General features: G+C 39.4%; 1 protein-coding gene across 2 annotated transcripts in view; it reads left to right on the plus strand.

The window, feature by feature from the left end:
• The first annotated feature begins 3,549 nt into the window (after window positions 1–3,549).
• LOC129724118 (SH3 domain-binding protein 5 homolog) overlaps window positions 3,550–16,732 on the plus strand; it is a 37,830-nt gene continuing 24,647 nt past the window's right edge. The window contains exons 1-2 of one of the 2 annotated variants that reach the window (XM_055678757.1): window positions 3,550–4,259; window positions 11,901–11,963. In XM_055678757.1, coding sequence (XP_055534732.1) covers window positions 4,197–4,259; window positions 11,901–11,963 — 126 coding nt within the window. In that variant the 5' untranslated portion in view covers window positions 3,550–4,196. Of the gene's footprint in view, window positions 4,260–6,468; window positions 6,881–11,900; window positions 11,964–16,732 lie in introns of those variants that run through there. The other variant, XM_055678756.1, reaches the window with a different exon arrangement.

Consider the following 16,732-nt stretch of genomic DNA (forward strand, 5'->3'; position numbering starts at 1 on the left):
AATATATCAGCAGTGTCTTACTCCAAGGTGACAGTTGTTATTTTCTATTTTCAACCGAGCTTTCAGTAGTGCCGTTCTCGGCAATAAATTACCGAGAACTGGCAAAAAAAAATTAAGTGTGTATGGGAAGGTTAAAACCCCTTAGAAGGTTAACCCCCCGCCAAAGCTTTATGTTTAGCATTTCTTTTGTTTGCTACCGACTTTGGGCAAGACACTATTGATATATTGCGAAATATTCCCAATATTCAATATTACAAAGTACTTATCGTTGCATTTTCGGGCACCCCTCTCTTTATTTCTTAGCTCATTAACGTTAACTTATCGTTGAAGGGTTTTTAATTGACAGATAAACGATGAAAATCAAAATATATCAACAAATATCGAGTTATAGAGCTTTCTACCAGAGATGCCAGACTTTTTTTGGCAAGTCTGTATAATCCATAAAAATGTCTGTACAAGTCTGTATACCGCTGCGAAAAAAAGTTACCGATACATTGATACCTAATTATTTGTCGACCTGTCAGATTGTTTTGTTTTATTGCTTGTTTTGATTGTTCTTTTCCGAGTCTATCATAGTTGGTCGATTAATCGATAACTATTTATCTTTTAAATCTAAGTAACACATAGAAGTAAGAGTCTTTCCCGTGATAAAAATCGTCGTTCGTCGTAATGTAGCTAAACTGATACATGATGGCAGAAGTCTCGCGGTTATAAAAATAGTACCTTCAAGGTTTGGGACATTTTAAGCAATTCTTCAACGTTGGATATTGCTCCGAATAGAACAAACGGTCTTTTCACCAATATAACCTGCATGGCAATCGATCGAGACAATCAGCTGTTTGTTACTGGGGGCGAAATAGGCAGATTAGTGCCCACGGGGCCGATAAAAACCCCGATAGCCTGACTCGATTCCCGTTGTCATGATTTCACTCTCAAAAACGCAAGATTAATATGTTCGGCAAAGTGTTCAGTTCCTAGTTCACTTTTTCCAGTAACGGCTACAGTGACTTTTGGTTTTTGTGTTCGTTTTTTTGTGTATACTGGTAAAACCATTATGTAGAATATCAGATATCTGTGTAATATCTGTATTATACTAAATGTCTGTATAAAATCTGTAGGCTTATGCGTGTCTGTATCGCAACACAGAAAGTCTGTGTAATACAGATTTGTCTGTATATCTGGCATCTCTGCTTTCTACGCCAGATCTCACCAATACAAGCTTAGTCGTGTATCCTTATAAAATCGATTTGTTTTCAACCAAAAAATCAGCTGATATTCAATTTCGAAAAATATTTCACTTATGAATCCTTGTTTATTAGTGTTACTTGTGTTGTTTTAACAAACTTTGTTTTAGTGGAAAAACAGATGAAATAGAACTAAAAATCAGCTTACAACTTGATTAAAAGTTCGGGGCAGGAGGAAATTTTTTGTTACCACCAGCGTGTTGATTATTTGCAACCAAAAATAAAACTTGTATTAATGAAATCGACCACTAATACTAGCGCAGATAGGAAGGTCTATAGACCATTTTACGAACTGACAGCTGTCACGGACCCTGCTGATATTGATGTTGCTTTTACGTGCGTTATGTGAGCGGTTCCGAGCTTTCTTTCAAAATTTCATTTATGAATTCAGTTCAGAAACGTCTCGTAAAATGGTCTATATTATTGCGCACTTCCCACCAAAATAAACTGCACAGTTTGAAAGTGCAACAACAAAGAAGTGTGCATCAAAGTGCTCATTGACACTTATGAATTCGTTTTCGCGGTGGTACTATACCGTTCCCGGAGTTACAAGGTAAAAAGTGTGACACGAGTGTAGCTACACCGCAAAAACAAATTTACCATCACCCCATTTTTAAATATTGGAAATTTGAAAAAATCTTGTTTGTGGTTGCAATCTAGGGGCTAGACACCTTCATTTTCATGAAAAATATTTCTCTAATATTACACGATATTACACGATATTCGTTGATATATTTTGATATTTATCGTTTATCTGTCAATTGACATTCTCCAACGATAATGTAACGCTTGATGTAACGGCAATGGGCTATGATATAGATAGAGGGGTGCCCGAAAATGGAACGGTAAATACTTTTTAATATTGTATATTGGGAATATTTCCCAATATATCAATAGTGTCTCACCCCTAGGTTGCAATATTTTATTCATGTACGGACATCTAATAAATGTTACGCAATACGTTCACTCAATTCCACTCTTGATTGAACACTTAAAAAAATTAGTAAGAGTTTGATTCAATCAGATTCTGAAGGAAGTATATTAGTGTTACTCAATCTTTTCTGGCAACAACAGTGCACGGATCCAACTGTGCTTGAAGAAGTGATCAGAAAATCCCGTAGTCAAAGCAATAAGCAATATTGAAATAATTTTCGTGAAAATAAAGTGGTCTAGCTCCTGGCGTTCGACGCTTTTTGGTGTAGCTCAGGAAGCAAGCAGTGCTAAAGTGTTGTTCTGGTTCGTGTTTAGCTACGACCATGAAAAGACACCATCTTTTCATGACCGAAAAACAACAAGCAACATCATGGAGCTACCACAGACAAACACACGTGCCTCTTCGAACAAAAATCCTTAAAAATCTTCGTCCTTATTCGAAACGTTACACTCATGCGACACCATGTGAGCTTATTGCCTACTGATTTATTTTCGTAAAACGGTTTTTATCTCTGCTAATGGGTGTGCACGCTGGCTTAAATTAACACAAGCGGCGGTACTGATGGTTTTTGTCTTTGATAATGAATGCGCACTCTTGCTTATAGCGAAACTAGCGGTATTATTGCCCACTAAGCAAAATTTCAAAATTATCGTTATTTTTCTGGTCGATGAAATCGTCATCGAGTGGCACGTCTGTTTGTCAGTGGAGCTACGGTGGATTCTAAATGGAAATGGAGCCAAAAAAATGTCACAAACAATCCAGTTCAAAAGCATAAGCGCGTATAAGGCCTGACTACGACGCAAATACAAATTGGGAATCACTTCGGAGAACAGACAAATATGTATACACCTTCCAACAGGAGTGGGCGGAATGGCTCTTTTGCAAGAGCGGCTCTGAAACACTGACTCACCGTTCCGAACCTACTTTTATGAACGGTTCATGGTTCACAATGATTCACGGGCGTTGACAGTTCGTGTTGTCTCGGTAAACTTCGGGTTAGCGATAACCATCAGTTCAGGTGCGCTTAAAGAACCGTGGTTCCTTTTCGGAGCCGTTCGTTCTTTCGTTTTTTTTCTAAGGCTGTTTACATACTGGCGCGTTCTGCGTTGCGGAGACGGTTCGCCTTGCCGTGGGTTATTGTACAGCTCTAGCGCTGTACATTAACACACGACAAGGCGAACCGTCTCCGCAACGCAGAACGCGCCAGTATGTAAACGGCCTAAGAACCGGTTCATATGAACGGCACATGAGACGTTCGGCCATCCCTACCTTCTAATATATTATCTTGACCAACGCCAACAACTTTTCATCGTCGTTTGACGGATTTGACGCATTCTGCTCTTTTTTCCAAATGCTTCGCTTCGCGTTTATAACCAGCTGTCATTCGCTTGCACTCGAGAAGTTATTTTCATCCGCGACGGACGTATAATTTTATTTCTGCGAGAAATTTCGTTGCATCGCAGCAGTGGCATTTCGGATATAAATTAGCCTACAAATTGCCCTCCGTGGCGTCGCTTTTTCCGCTGTTATGGGAAAACGGACCCTTACATTGAACTGGCGGAAATCGGATCCCTGCTTCGTGAAATCGCGACGCGCGTGAGGTGTAAAATTTTGTATTCGATCGGTGGAGGCAAGCAGCATTCGTCATCGTTTGTGCTACTGGAGGAAAAGTTCCTTGTACCATACACAGGGGTGGGAAGTTTTTTCTGCAATAAATTTACTTCCTAGTTCATGTGCAAATGTGGTGTAAACAGGCAGCGTATGTGAGGAAAATAACCTAAAGCTAATTCATAGTGGTCGTGCTAGTTTGGCTGGATAAATTAAGGAAAATTGTACCTTAAACAAAGGGAAAGTACACTGGTGGTCTTCATCTGTGGTGTGTGAAAAGCACTAGATTGTGATGCTGTTGCAGCTAAAAATAGGCATCTGATCTACGTCGTTTCGAATGTAAATCTTGTTGGATCTTATTGGCGTGCAAAGTCTTTTGTTGGAAAGTTCGGCTGAATTTCCTCGTAACAATGGAAAGTTCAACGAAGGAGACAGAAGTGGACGACAATCCCGATCTGGATCCCAGAATCCAGGTAGGTTTTGGTGTTTTATTTGATAAGTGGGTTGGTTCTATTTTCGGATACGGCAAGTACCATTTTTTGTTTGGTATGAATTACAAATTCTTCTAAATTGTACTTTGTAATTACGATTCACATACAATTTTTGGCAGTGTGAGATTGAAACTTATGTACAGATGCATCGCGCAGAGTTAAAGCAAATTCTCTTGAGCTAATATAGTCGGTAATAAAGACACAAACAATTTGCATTCCTTATGTTATTCCGCGAGCAAGGCTTGTCTTATATATCACTCGAAGCTTAATTTTATTTCTTCAATGGAAAAAACGTTTGCATGCATGCGAGACAATCCAATTACATTTATTATTCCAATGATAGGTACAAACCAGAATACATCACAATGTGATGCCGAGTGTGCTACGCACAGCATCTATCTGCTGAGACGCAATAATCTGATGAATGAAAAGTTCAGAGCAGTGATCAATCATAATCTGCTGACCTGTTCAACTGTATTGGTATGAGTAGGATTTAGCTAATGGTGTTGATACAGTGATCCTGTATCTTTTTGTGTGCTTGCGTACTGTGCGCTGTTTAACAAATAAAGATAGCCGCAAGATCTTAAGGTTGTTCTCAGCTATGGTCTTTGAAGTTTGTTTAGCTGTATGCTCTCCAAACCGGTTTGTTCTTTTAGTTTCGCCAAAGGTAGGTCTCCTCGACTGACCGGGTCGTGCCTACGATGATATTTTCACTTGATAGATGTGTATGTGTAAGCATTTCTTCGTGACTTTGTTTTTGCCTATGCTTCTAGATATGCTCGGTCAAAGAGTTCAAAGGGGCTGATTTATTGTAAGGGAATAACGGTACGGCTATCTGAGCACAAGAATTTACCTTTTCCGGTGTATGATGTTCAGCATTTACCATGTAAAATCAAATTAACAAATATTTCTGATACAATCAACAAACCTACACGTGATACGTCTGCATTCAATGGTTGAAGGACAAACTTATTTTTGACACAGTCGTGCCTACACGAAGTGGAATGGCCCAGAGTCAATTAGTGCCGTGCAATGCTAGTGCTTATTGGAATAACCATCAGTTTGCTGTCGCTCTAAGATGAGGCAACCAACGGCGCATGCACTTCGCATCCGAGCGATGATTGACGTTGTATGTCGTGATAAGGTGGCAGTCGCTAGTTTGTTCTTGTACATTTATCTCCGCAGGTGATTAGTCCGAAACTCGATATTTGTTGAGTTTGCTCTTTCAACAATCCTCGAGCAAATGGTGATTGGTTAGATCAGTGTAACAAGAATATTTTGTCGTTGTATGGAATGTCGGATGACCGTGGGTTTTTCCTTCCATTGAATACAGTGGACTCTTCGACCAAATGAGGAAGTATCAATAACACCGCGCTATGTGTAATGGCATTCCATAAGCGGTAGGGAAATATGTACAGTAGCTCGCCAATATTTGAACCTGAAGGAGTTTGTGTTCAATGCGATAGACGATACGTATCTGGTAGCATGTCTCATATCAGACATCGTAATTGAGTGGCCACTGTTGATGTCGAACAATCGTTAATATATGTGTGCCTTTTGGCTGAATTGCTAAAACGGCCTTCGGTTGGTCAACTTTGCGCGTCATTGTCCAGTTTCGGGAATGCAGGAATATTTATTACGATAACTATTTTTTCAATAACTGAAACGGTAATGGAATAATAATACATACAAACATCGATATAACGTACATATAAAAAAAATATTTTCGGAATCAGAAAGATGAGAAACCCCTATGACATCTAGTAGGATGTGTAACAGTCCCTAATAGATAGAATAGAGTCTGATGAATGGGGAATCAGAAATCGGAATGTACGTTATATCAAAGCTTATCTGTATTAACAACGACAATCAAACTATTAGTTGCACTTTCTACGATCATTCGAATTTCTGTGTTGCTAACACACCTTAGATAAGAAGGCATGCACTTTTTCCTGTTTTTTTTTCCATAAGCCTACAAATTTATCTTATCGATATTTTTTCGCGAGCTCTATTTGGATCATTTCTTACTTCTTCTCCTTCTTCTTCACCAATATGACTCATTGCGCGAGCCAGTATCTCTTACGTACGTACGTTTGTTGGCTGATATTGCTGCGCCAACAGAGCGCTCTGAACGTTCGGTGATAATGGATTCTCTGTCGTTCGACAGTGTGATGGTGAGGTAACTGCGGAAAAGTTTCGTACGGCAAATAATAAAGTCAGCTTAAGCATCGTTTCGAACGGATGTTACCTCCAGGCGTTGTTTAGTGTTTTTCTATGTTGTTGAGGAGTGGCAGAACGTTGTGTTTATCTCTTAATTGCGTCATTTAAATTGAAGAAAGACCAAACACAAAACAGAATATAAATTTCTTTCCATTTCAAATTGAGTCATGGATTTGGCATTAACGGTGACGGCCGGGAGCGTACTGATAGAGGAATTTAAGTCAGTTTGTGAGCAGTGGTATAAGCTCAATTCTGGTTCCGTCAGAGTATGGAACAAACCTTTTCCTAGGGCACCGTACATAAACTACCGGATGCTGCTGCTGACGTGGAGAAAAGATTGTTTGCTGGAAAAATATCGCACCATGCCAGGCGGTACTCATCTGGTTAGTACATATTTGATTCGATGTGGCGCTACATGGAAACGGAAAGGGTACTTTCACAGTTAAATTTAATGCAATGGAAAGTTTGTCGTTTGATGAACAATATGCCAACAAGTACCCTTGTCGTGACTTTGATCATTATGCCTGCTGCAAGAGGCTTCGTGCCGCATGTGTACTTATTTAGATTATTTAGCTAGCAAACACCTAATTTAAATAGCATTCCAACATGCGCATAATCGCGTGATATTCTTTTGATACGGGCGGAAGGAATTGGAACAGGACGTCTAACCGGAAAATGTTATCGTAAAAAATTGATGTTTGTTCTGATTAGTTTCTTGCAACATTCAGGTAAAGCATAGTTTGACAACGATGATTGAGTCCCAATCAAATAACATATAGGGTGCCTAAACACTACCGAAAACGTTTGATACCCTTACTATGCCTACAAGACGAGTTAGCGAGAGTTCTTACTCTAGGTATACATTCACAACTACGCATGGAGTCAATTGTCTGTCAGTTGTGTTTTGTTTTTGATGCGCGATAAAGCGATTTCTGGAAGTCGCAGTAAAGCGGGGTTTGACTTGTGACCACCCTAGAACAATATTCAAACGTCTGAAATCGTGTGGGGTTAAGCGACATTTCGTTTGAAAAACTTCTAAAAGGTACGAGAAGGCATCCTCTTTGGAGAATCGTAGAAGATCCGGTCGACCACGATCTACAAGGACTGTCTGCAATATTTTGGCAACTGACCTTGAATGCAAGATAAGAAGCGTAAAGTTCCGAATTCTCTCAGAAAAAGAGGCTCCAAAAGAGAAAAATGATACTTTCACGGACACTGCTCACAAGTTTTTTTTTCTCATGAAAAACTATTTGTCGAGCAGCCACACAGTACATAAAATGATCGATTGTTTCAGCAGAGGCGTCTCGTCCACCTGTTCAACCTGTTCATAGGACAGGTAGACAATCTCAGAAAAAAGTGATTTTTTCACATTTGTAGAGTGGATGAAAAATCATCGGAGTAATTTATTTGTAATTTCGATGTTATCCCGAACATCCTTATTTTATTTTCTAGATAGTGGAAATGTATGCACCGTGAAGAATGTAACCTGATGGGCTACATTTCAGACTACGCCATACAACTCACACGCAACGCAACCCACACGCAATAATGACTACCGTTTGTTCAGACCTTTCACCTGAACTAACCGTCGTTCAACACTTCTCTGCACCTTCAAGTGCGGCAGGGTAGACGCAGTCATTTATGCTCACCACTACTAATGCGACGCCTCGCGTAAAAATGACATTTTTGGTTCAAGCTTTCTGCTGAACAAAACCGATGTCAGCGAGAGAAAACATTCATTACACACCACCTCTCTTTAGTGTCTGGTAATCTGTTCCGTTATGCCTTTCTGTTTCTTCTCTCGACGTCATTAAAATTTGAAAGAGACCACGTGGCCGCGAGAGTTCGCAGATCCATCTTCAGAGCTTTCGTAGTGAAAATGAAAAACGAGCAAATTCATTCATTATTTCTGTCAATGTGGTGGAATTCTTCCGTCGATGTATAGTTTCATTCAAACCTCTACACCCATTTTGTTCATTCGAAAACTTGAACGTTTGTCTTCCTACGCGCTGCTTTCTTTTTAGTTTAAAATTTCAACATCGTCAAAAGAAACGCTTTAGCATTGAACAAAGATAGGTTTTTTACTCATGCGAAAATCATCATGCGAATTATCGATGGAAAAAAACCTGAATGATACTGACATTGCATATCACAACGCCATCCGTCGAGCGAACTTTTCTAGTTCCTCGACGGATCCAGAGTTATTTACGACTAAAACCGATCATTGAGAATCATGATGTGATAAATGTGGATAAAGATTTCCTCTATGAAATGATGCAGATATCATTATTATACGAGAAAATTATCGGAAAACTCGCGGTTATAATAGACCGTAGAATTTCTTTGCCATATAGATAAATGTAGAGATAAAAATTTTCGAAACTGTTATCACGATACTGTTGTTTTAGTGTTGCAAATGTTGATTGAACAGCTAGCCCACTTGGTCACGCGTCGCCTCTGTGTTTCAGAGTTCCAAAGGAGTGTTCCTCGATTCCAGAGTGCAACGTCAGGAATGGGTTCGGGGACAGTTTGCAGGTGAAGTAAGTTTCCACTGGTTTTCATCGTTCATTCAATGATAGAGGTTCAAGCCATCAAGGGTGATTTCCAGCGTCGAAAGCAGTTCAGAAAGCGATTCAGAGAACGTCCAAAACCGTCATCAAAGCTGGAAGAGGAGCGCAGAAGACCAGGAGGGTTATTGTGCTAGTGCAAAGCAAAGCCATCAAAACACCGGTCACGCCGATTCTCTACCAAAAGCGTAACAGCATCGGTTAACAGTGTTCGAGTGTAAGCGTCGTTTTGAGTGGGTCAAAATCAATAGCACTCCCGTACGACTACAGATTGATACTGTTTCGGATATAACCACTGTGTCCGAGTAAGTGTGGGACCGGGAGTACTGGATCTTAAGTGTGATTTTGTAAGCGACGTCGAAATCAATGGCACGAGCCACAGCGGCCGAACTTTCGTCCAACCATCCTCTGAATTTCCTCAGCATCGATCTCATCGAAAAGTTGCAGCTCAGGTGGAACCAGAATAGGATGTCATTGTCAAGTAAGGCTTCCCTGCAGAAGACGTATCCGCAAGTGTTCAGCAACACACTGGGGCTTTGCTCCAGAACAAAAGTCCAGCTGTCGCTAAAAGAGTCGTGCAAGCTCGTTTTTTGTCCAAAGAGACCGGTTTCGTACGTTATGCTGCCAACAAACGACGTAAAACTCGCCCGAGTGTTAGCAGATCATTTCACCAGTTGATTCTTCCAAGTGGGCGTGCATAAGGCGAGTGGTAGCGTCCGCATCTGTGGGGGTTATTCGACTGGATTCAATGACCGGCTCCAGTCACATCCGCTACCGTAAGATGTTCATTTGATAAGCAGATAAGCGTAAGATGAAGCATTTCGTTCAGTCAGATTGATTTATCACCTGCCGACATCTGCTCACCATTAACACATGGACACAATGCTGGCATATATTCCGTACTTTGCAGGCTACCTGAACAATGTGGTTTTGGGGAGCAAGGATGCCGCCAAATGTCAGCGCAACTCACATGCAGTGCTACAGCGGCTCGAAGAATTGGGATTCACAATTTCGCCGGAGAAATGTTCGTTCGGACAACAGTAAATCCGATATCTGGATCATCTCTTGGATTGCCACAGACTTAGATCAGATCTAGTCAAAATTCAGGCCATCAAAGAACTAACGCTGCTTAAGGACATCGCGGGAGTATGATCCTTTCTGGGAGCCGGGAAATTCGTTCCCAACATGTGAGCCCATTCGATGACTTCTGCTGTAAGAATTGAATACCGTTCTTATGCAGCAACGGCTCCATTCCATCCGAAGTCGAAATGCCATGCTGAGAGATTTTTCGACACTTCTTTTCAGCGGTTTGTGAAGAAAATCTAGGAGAAAGAAGGCCCGATCGACGAAGCATTGGACGTGTTCCTTCTCATCGATTGCACCACACCAAATCGAAACGTCTGCCGTTAAACCCAGAACCACCATAAAATTATCAGCAGAATTCAACTCGCGGTTTTTCAGTCTGAAGGATCGCGAGGTTCCCTAGGACCGCAGTAGAGCAAATCGGTTCGGTGAAATATAACAACCGGAAGCTGATCAGATAACACATTAACCAGCTCAAAAAACGCTTTTCGGGAACTGGTAACAGAAAAAAAACTGCAGAAGAAAGGCCTACCACTTAACCTTTTTCTCGACGAGTGAAACTGAACGATGACTCCAAGCTTGGTCTCATATTCCCTCTTATTGCTGAGTATATACGAGGGCTTCAAGAGCAGCTACGTCATCATCCAGTGAAATTCTGGTCCTTTGTGTGATCAAAGCACAAAGAGAATTGCTTGTCTGCGACAATTAGTAAGGGAAATGTGGTGACTTCTTACAACGCCGAAAAATGTGAACTATTCGCCGAGCATTTTGCTATCGTCTTCAGTACTAGTAACCATGCAGGGATTGATCCTCAATGCCACGATAACGTGTCATTCAATGTAGTCGATTTGGACACTGTGACAAGTGCACGCAGAAAATTAAAGCCTCTCTCATGAAAAATCTAAACCTTTTGACGCTGCAAGCAAGCTTCCTTCAGAATGGAAAAATCGATCATTTGATCATTTTTTCAGGGGGGTTGAGATTTCGTGACCAAATGCTACGAGGTGGGGGTGTGAAAGTTATGAAAAATGCTACGTCATTTAAGTATGCTCCCTTAGTTGGAAATTATCGAGTAATACCGTAATGGCTCCAAAGCTCTTGAGCTAATAGTTAGCGACTTTATAATGTTTAACTGACGCAATACATTTCAACACAGCAACATGGATTTATGTGATCTATACCGATTTGAAGATCGCTTTTGATCGTATCGACCAGACATAGCTCTTAAAAAGTTTAAACAACTTGGATTTTTTGCTCGTCTTAGTGGCTGTATGCCTAAAAAATGTATGCCTAAGTGCAAGTTTAGCTGATTGCGACATTCTACAGTCTCGTCTGGAGCAATTTTCTGCGTGGTGTATTGTCAATCGAATGAACAAGTCAAATAAAAACGGTCTGAATAATTTTCTGACGTGGAGAATGAGGTAGCAGCTGTACGGCTGTACCAATCAATTTTCAACGACTGTCATGAAAGTTTAATGACCCAAATAAAATACAAAAAGCGTACACCTTCACTAGTTTATAACATTCGTCTATGGTAATATGACATCACTGAATAAAAATAAAAAAAATTGAGCTCAAGTTACTGCAAGGCTGAATCTATTTTTTCTAATCTATCACTGATTAAAATAACCGAATTATATCAACTGATAGGTCAACCTGTGTTTTTTTGTCAACATCTTTTTGTTTGTCTTTGCAAAACCTTGTGGCTAAACATTTTTCTCTTCTTCTCTCTCTCTCTCTCTCTTAATTGCAGGTCGAACTGGAAAATCTCAATACAGCAACAGATGATATTAACAAGCTAGAAATTGAACTGGAGGTAAGCTTCAATATTGATTGATTCTTTTTAAAATCACTGAACATGTTTCAAATCAAGCTAATGAAGTGTTCATCACGTAGAAAAAGTGGACAGGTTCACCGAACCAAATCGTTATCCTTTTTTTATTTTACATCACCCTAGACGAGCCTAATATGAATATATAACCCAAAGCCAATTTCGCTTCCTGTCTCGGAATTCACCACCTTGCATGCTTTATGATTTGCCCGGTTTTGCGGTTTATGTTGGAATTTAATACCATGTCGAAGCTTTCGGTTGGAAATCTCGTTCGAAAGTGCTCAAAGCCAGCGTACCAGATTGGCACGTAGAAAACACCAACCGCATGAGTAACCGAGGGTTTATTATTCTCGATTTCGTTCACGCTGGTGCATTTTTTCCCGTGCAACACCCAGGGTGGTGTTGTTAACTAAACCCGCCTGCCTGCCTGTCTGCCTGCCGAGTCTTCGATGCGATGCAGGAAGTTATGCAATTTCTTTTACCTTTCTTCCACCGATTTGGGCTGGACTGTGGAAGCTTGACTGGCTGTGTGCGCCGACGACGTTTCACGTAACCCGCAGTCTGCCCGCGAACGAGGTTTTGACTTTGTGTCCCCATTGGAAGGTACTTTGAATGGATTATTACATGTTGTATGCGATTGAAATTTGCACAAGGTGGCAGTGATGCGGTAAGTTTTTGCGACATGTTTTTTTTGGAATTTCCATTTTTTGTGTGGTTATGAAAGTAATCTAAAATTCAATGGTTACGAGCTAAACAGAAAGAAACATGTTTTTAAAGATACTTATCATTCTATTCTAATCGGTAATTTTTCCATTAAAACGAGTATCCCATAATGAATATAAATTATACTTGTTAACAATATTAATGATGATGATGGCTCGACGGAAGCCACCATAGAATGAAGACAGCGACCGAGCGTGGGAACATAATTCGCAGTGGAGCTTTTGCGTTTCTTTCTGAACAGAACATGGAATATAACCCCGCTGGCCCTCGTCATCACTGGGGGCTATCAGACTTGTTGTTTCGAAATTTCGTGGTCTGTTGTCTTTTTCTTTTTCTGCTTTATTGCCAAGTGTTGCATGCAAAATTGAAGACTGAATTTGCATCAGCCTTTCTGGGGTATAAGGGAATCAAAACGCTGCGCTGCAGTAAAACCGCACTTTCCACATCGGTGAATCTTCTTTGGGCAGCCCAAATGACGGCAGCCGGCTTTCGGTATCAATTATCCATGTTATGTTGCCAATCAATTTACGAATGGAGGCATCGGGCTGTTCATGTGTGGTGTTTCGTTTTCGTTTTTGAAATTTTTAAAATGTGGCAAATGTGGCAGAAATCAAATAATACCCATACAGCATTCACAAGCATTAATAGAAAAAGTTGCACTATAACTAATGGCTGGTACATCCTGTCCTTCCTCGTGCTAGAGATCTTTACAGGTTCAAATCGCCACACCTTACTGCAGGCGCGTCATGGAACCTTTTATGTGGTTGTGAACACGAAACCTACTTCTCATGATGGCGTTTATTTGTCTCGCAAAACATAATTGCACTATTCATCTTCAGTATGATGTTGACGAAGGCTGCAACGGTGAAGCCGCCAAGGTGTGCCCCCGTCAGTTTTTTTATACAGTCTAGTCGAGGGTACAGCGAGAAGGAATGAAAACAGCGTGGGAATGTTTATGCATTTCCAGCTTTGAATGGTATTGATGCTTCACGTTTTTCTTCAATAAAAATGTGATGATTGTACGGTGAACTTTGAATGTGGGTGGAGGCGCGATGAGTCATTAGTCGCGATAAACGCTATTAGAATTAGTTTCTTGTACCTCACGGTTGCGACAAAGGAAATTGTTGGGTGTTATTCGCTTGGTCATTATTTGTTTTATCAAAATAAGAACTGTTTTTATAGGGGTGTCATTTTTGTGCTTTGAATAAAAGGACAAAAATAAATGAAAATCATTCTTCAGTCTAGCGACTACACCTTGAGCATTGGTTTCCTTGTTCGTATTTCTTACTAAGCTGAATCAATAAAAAATTTAATAAATCGAAATTCAGGCGAAAAACTATTTTAAAAGTTACTCCGCAATATAGAATGCGTGTTAAACAGTGATTACGATTTTTTTCCTGCCGCAAAACACAAAAAGCAATTATAAAATCCTTTTTGCCGGTTTACCTCGGCCAATCGTTGTTTACAGAATGCTCTGCGAGTAAACATCTGCCGTTGGAAAGTGATTACGTAATTAAAACTCGCCTCCCACTTGCACCACGATTTCCATCGTTTGTAAGCAGACTTCCTGTGCACGTGCTTTTTTCTCAAGCGACGAGAGAAATCTTTCTCTCGCTCGTAGAATTTCCATGTACGTGCGACGAGACGAGACAACGTCGCATGCGATTTGCAGGTTGCTCTTTCGCTTCTCTTTCGGTTCGGATTGCGATGCGCAAGCGATGTTTCGTCGCACTACGAATTGAGCGAGACGCCTGTACTGTACATACAAGATACAGCTCGTGCGCCAGAGCTCGTGAGACTTTCTCGTGTACCAGGCTCAAAGTAATGATTATTTTGTGCTGTTCTGTTAGGGAAAGTCAATTTTATTCGATTTAAATGGAACTTTGCACTCGTGTTTGACTTGGCAAACTGTGTATTTTTTTAAACTTTTTGGGCCAGAGTGAATTGTTAATGAACACTAGATCTTGGTTAGCAAAAAATAAAGTTAAATAGTAAATCTTTTTCAAAGCAACCCACATTGGCCTAAACTCGAAAACCGTAATCGTTTTAGATTCGACTGTGAAATATTGATTGTATTGTACCCAGTGTCTTCAGCAAGTTTATTCCATATAACAGACCTTTCTTTTGGCATTTTCGGTTTTTTTTATCAATTCCCCTGGTAGTTATATATAAAAACTACTCTTCTAATTTTCAAAATACCAGATTGCTTTCTTCAGCAAAGTTGTAGGAAAATATATAAGAAAAAAAAATTGCTGAACACTGTAATCTTCTAACTGTACGTCTGATATGACGAAGCAGAGTTTTACGAGGAACACTCCTCAAAATTATTTTTTCGACCATAACTTTTTCTGTGATCGTCGAAACAATTCAAAATGTTCTAAGATTTTGTTCATTCTGCTAAACTTTGCATTTTTGTAGAATATATTGGTTTGCTATTTTTATTTGTTGTAAAGATATTTCTAGTTTTTTTGCTGAAAATAACCATATTTTGAGTTCATATTTCTGCGAAGGTTGCAGATAGTAGCAAACCAGACTGTATGCATTTGAAAGTTTGTCAAAAGAAATGTATTACTCATAAGAGTTCAACTGTTTCTAGTTGTATCCAACCGAGTACTGAATGAAAGGAAAACACCCCTCAAAATTAGTTTTTTGTCCATAACTTTTTCTGTAATGTTTCGACGGTTCTAAGATGTTCTAAGATTTTGTTCATTCTGCTAAACCTTATAAACAAATGCTTTGACAACAAAAGCTAGTCGAACCTTTTGATTGAAAATGTTTACTAAAACCTCTTAAAATCATAAACATTATTTCTTTCTTGGAAAATTACATCTGGTTTTCTTCCGTTTTTAAATCTTCAAATAGTTAAATATTAGGGATAAAATTTTCCCTGCTGTGCTTAAAGATAATCTGAAGCACCATTTCAAATTTAACTTTTTTCTTCAAAATGCAATATTTTACACTCACTTTAATTGGTCTACAAAGTATTTTGCTTAAATTAACCCCTAAGTATTTTTAAATCATGTGAACGGGAAAGGGTTACAAAATCGGATTTCTCAGTTCTTTATTTCTCAAAATAAGTTATTTAGATAGACATTTTAGTCCAAAAAATGCGATGCCCGCCTCCACCCAAAATCATGAGAGCATGAATGGTTTGCAAAATGTTTAATTTAATTTTTTTTTTATAAAACTTTACCTTCAATAAAAATATTTACATTTCATTCCACCATCCTGAAATTTAAACCAGAAATTTTGTTATAACTTCGGATTTCTTCGAAAAGAAAATGAGAAAAAAAATTAACTCTTAATTTTTGTTTGTCAATTAAGATAAGGCGTTTGTTTATAATTTATTTTGACCAAAAAACCGGTGTAGTTTTTTTTTTTGTAAGCATTATTAGTTCCCTGCAATTCATTCTCTGACAGTTTATTTTGTACAACTGAAGGATTCTGAGCTACAATGCTTTGAATCAAACATATACCAAAATACTTATGTTCTTTTAAAAAAATTCTCTTGAGTCTGAAAAAATTGCCCGCCCGCGGAAAATATTCAGTTTGTTAAGTCAGGTACGTGTGCTGAGATTCAGCCAAATCATAAATGGTAGATATTCGATGATAATACGACATTTGGCATGATAACACTCAGGACTCAAATTAACGCAGACTATCTTTCTAGGATCAACACTCCGCATTTGACGAATCGAACGTTGAAATGGTTGAAATTCATTCATAAATTCCATGTTGCACATTATAAAACATATATTTACTAGATAATATAACACCGTAGCATTGAATTGCATTTTCGTCTCCGGTGTCGAAAGCATCATGTATCAGCGACATGATTCGAGCAACGCGTCTCCCACAGTTACTCAAAGATTTGTGTCTTCGATACAGTATGAGCCCTCAGACCCTTCTGGAGGTGCATTAGTTGGAAAATTTCATAAAACAATGTTACTAAGATTATTACAAAAGTTCACATCGTTGCACAAGGTAATATTCCCCTAACAGCAAAAAAAGATCAGATTACTATAAATACG

Source organism: Wyeomyia smithii, chromosome 2 (genome assembly GCF_029784165.1).
Source record: "Wyeomyia smithii strain HCP4-BCI-WySm-NY-G18 chromosome 2, ASM2978416v1, whole genome shotgun sequence".
Lineage (NCBI taxonomy): Eukaryota > Metazoa > Arthropoda > Insecta > Diptera > Culicidae > Wyeomyia > Wyeomyia smithii.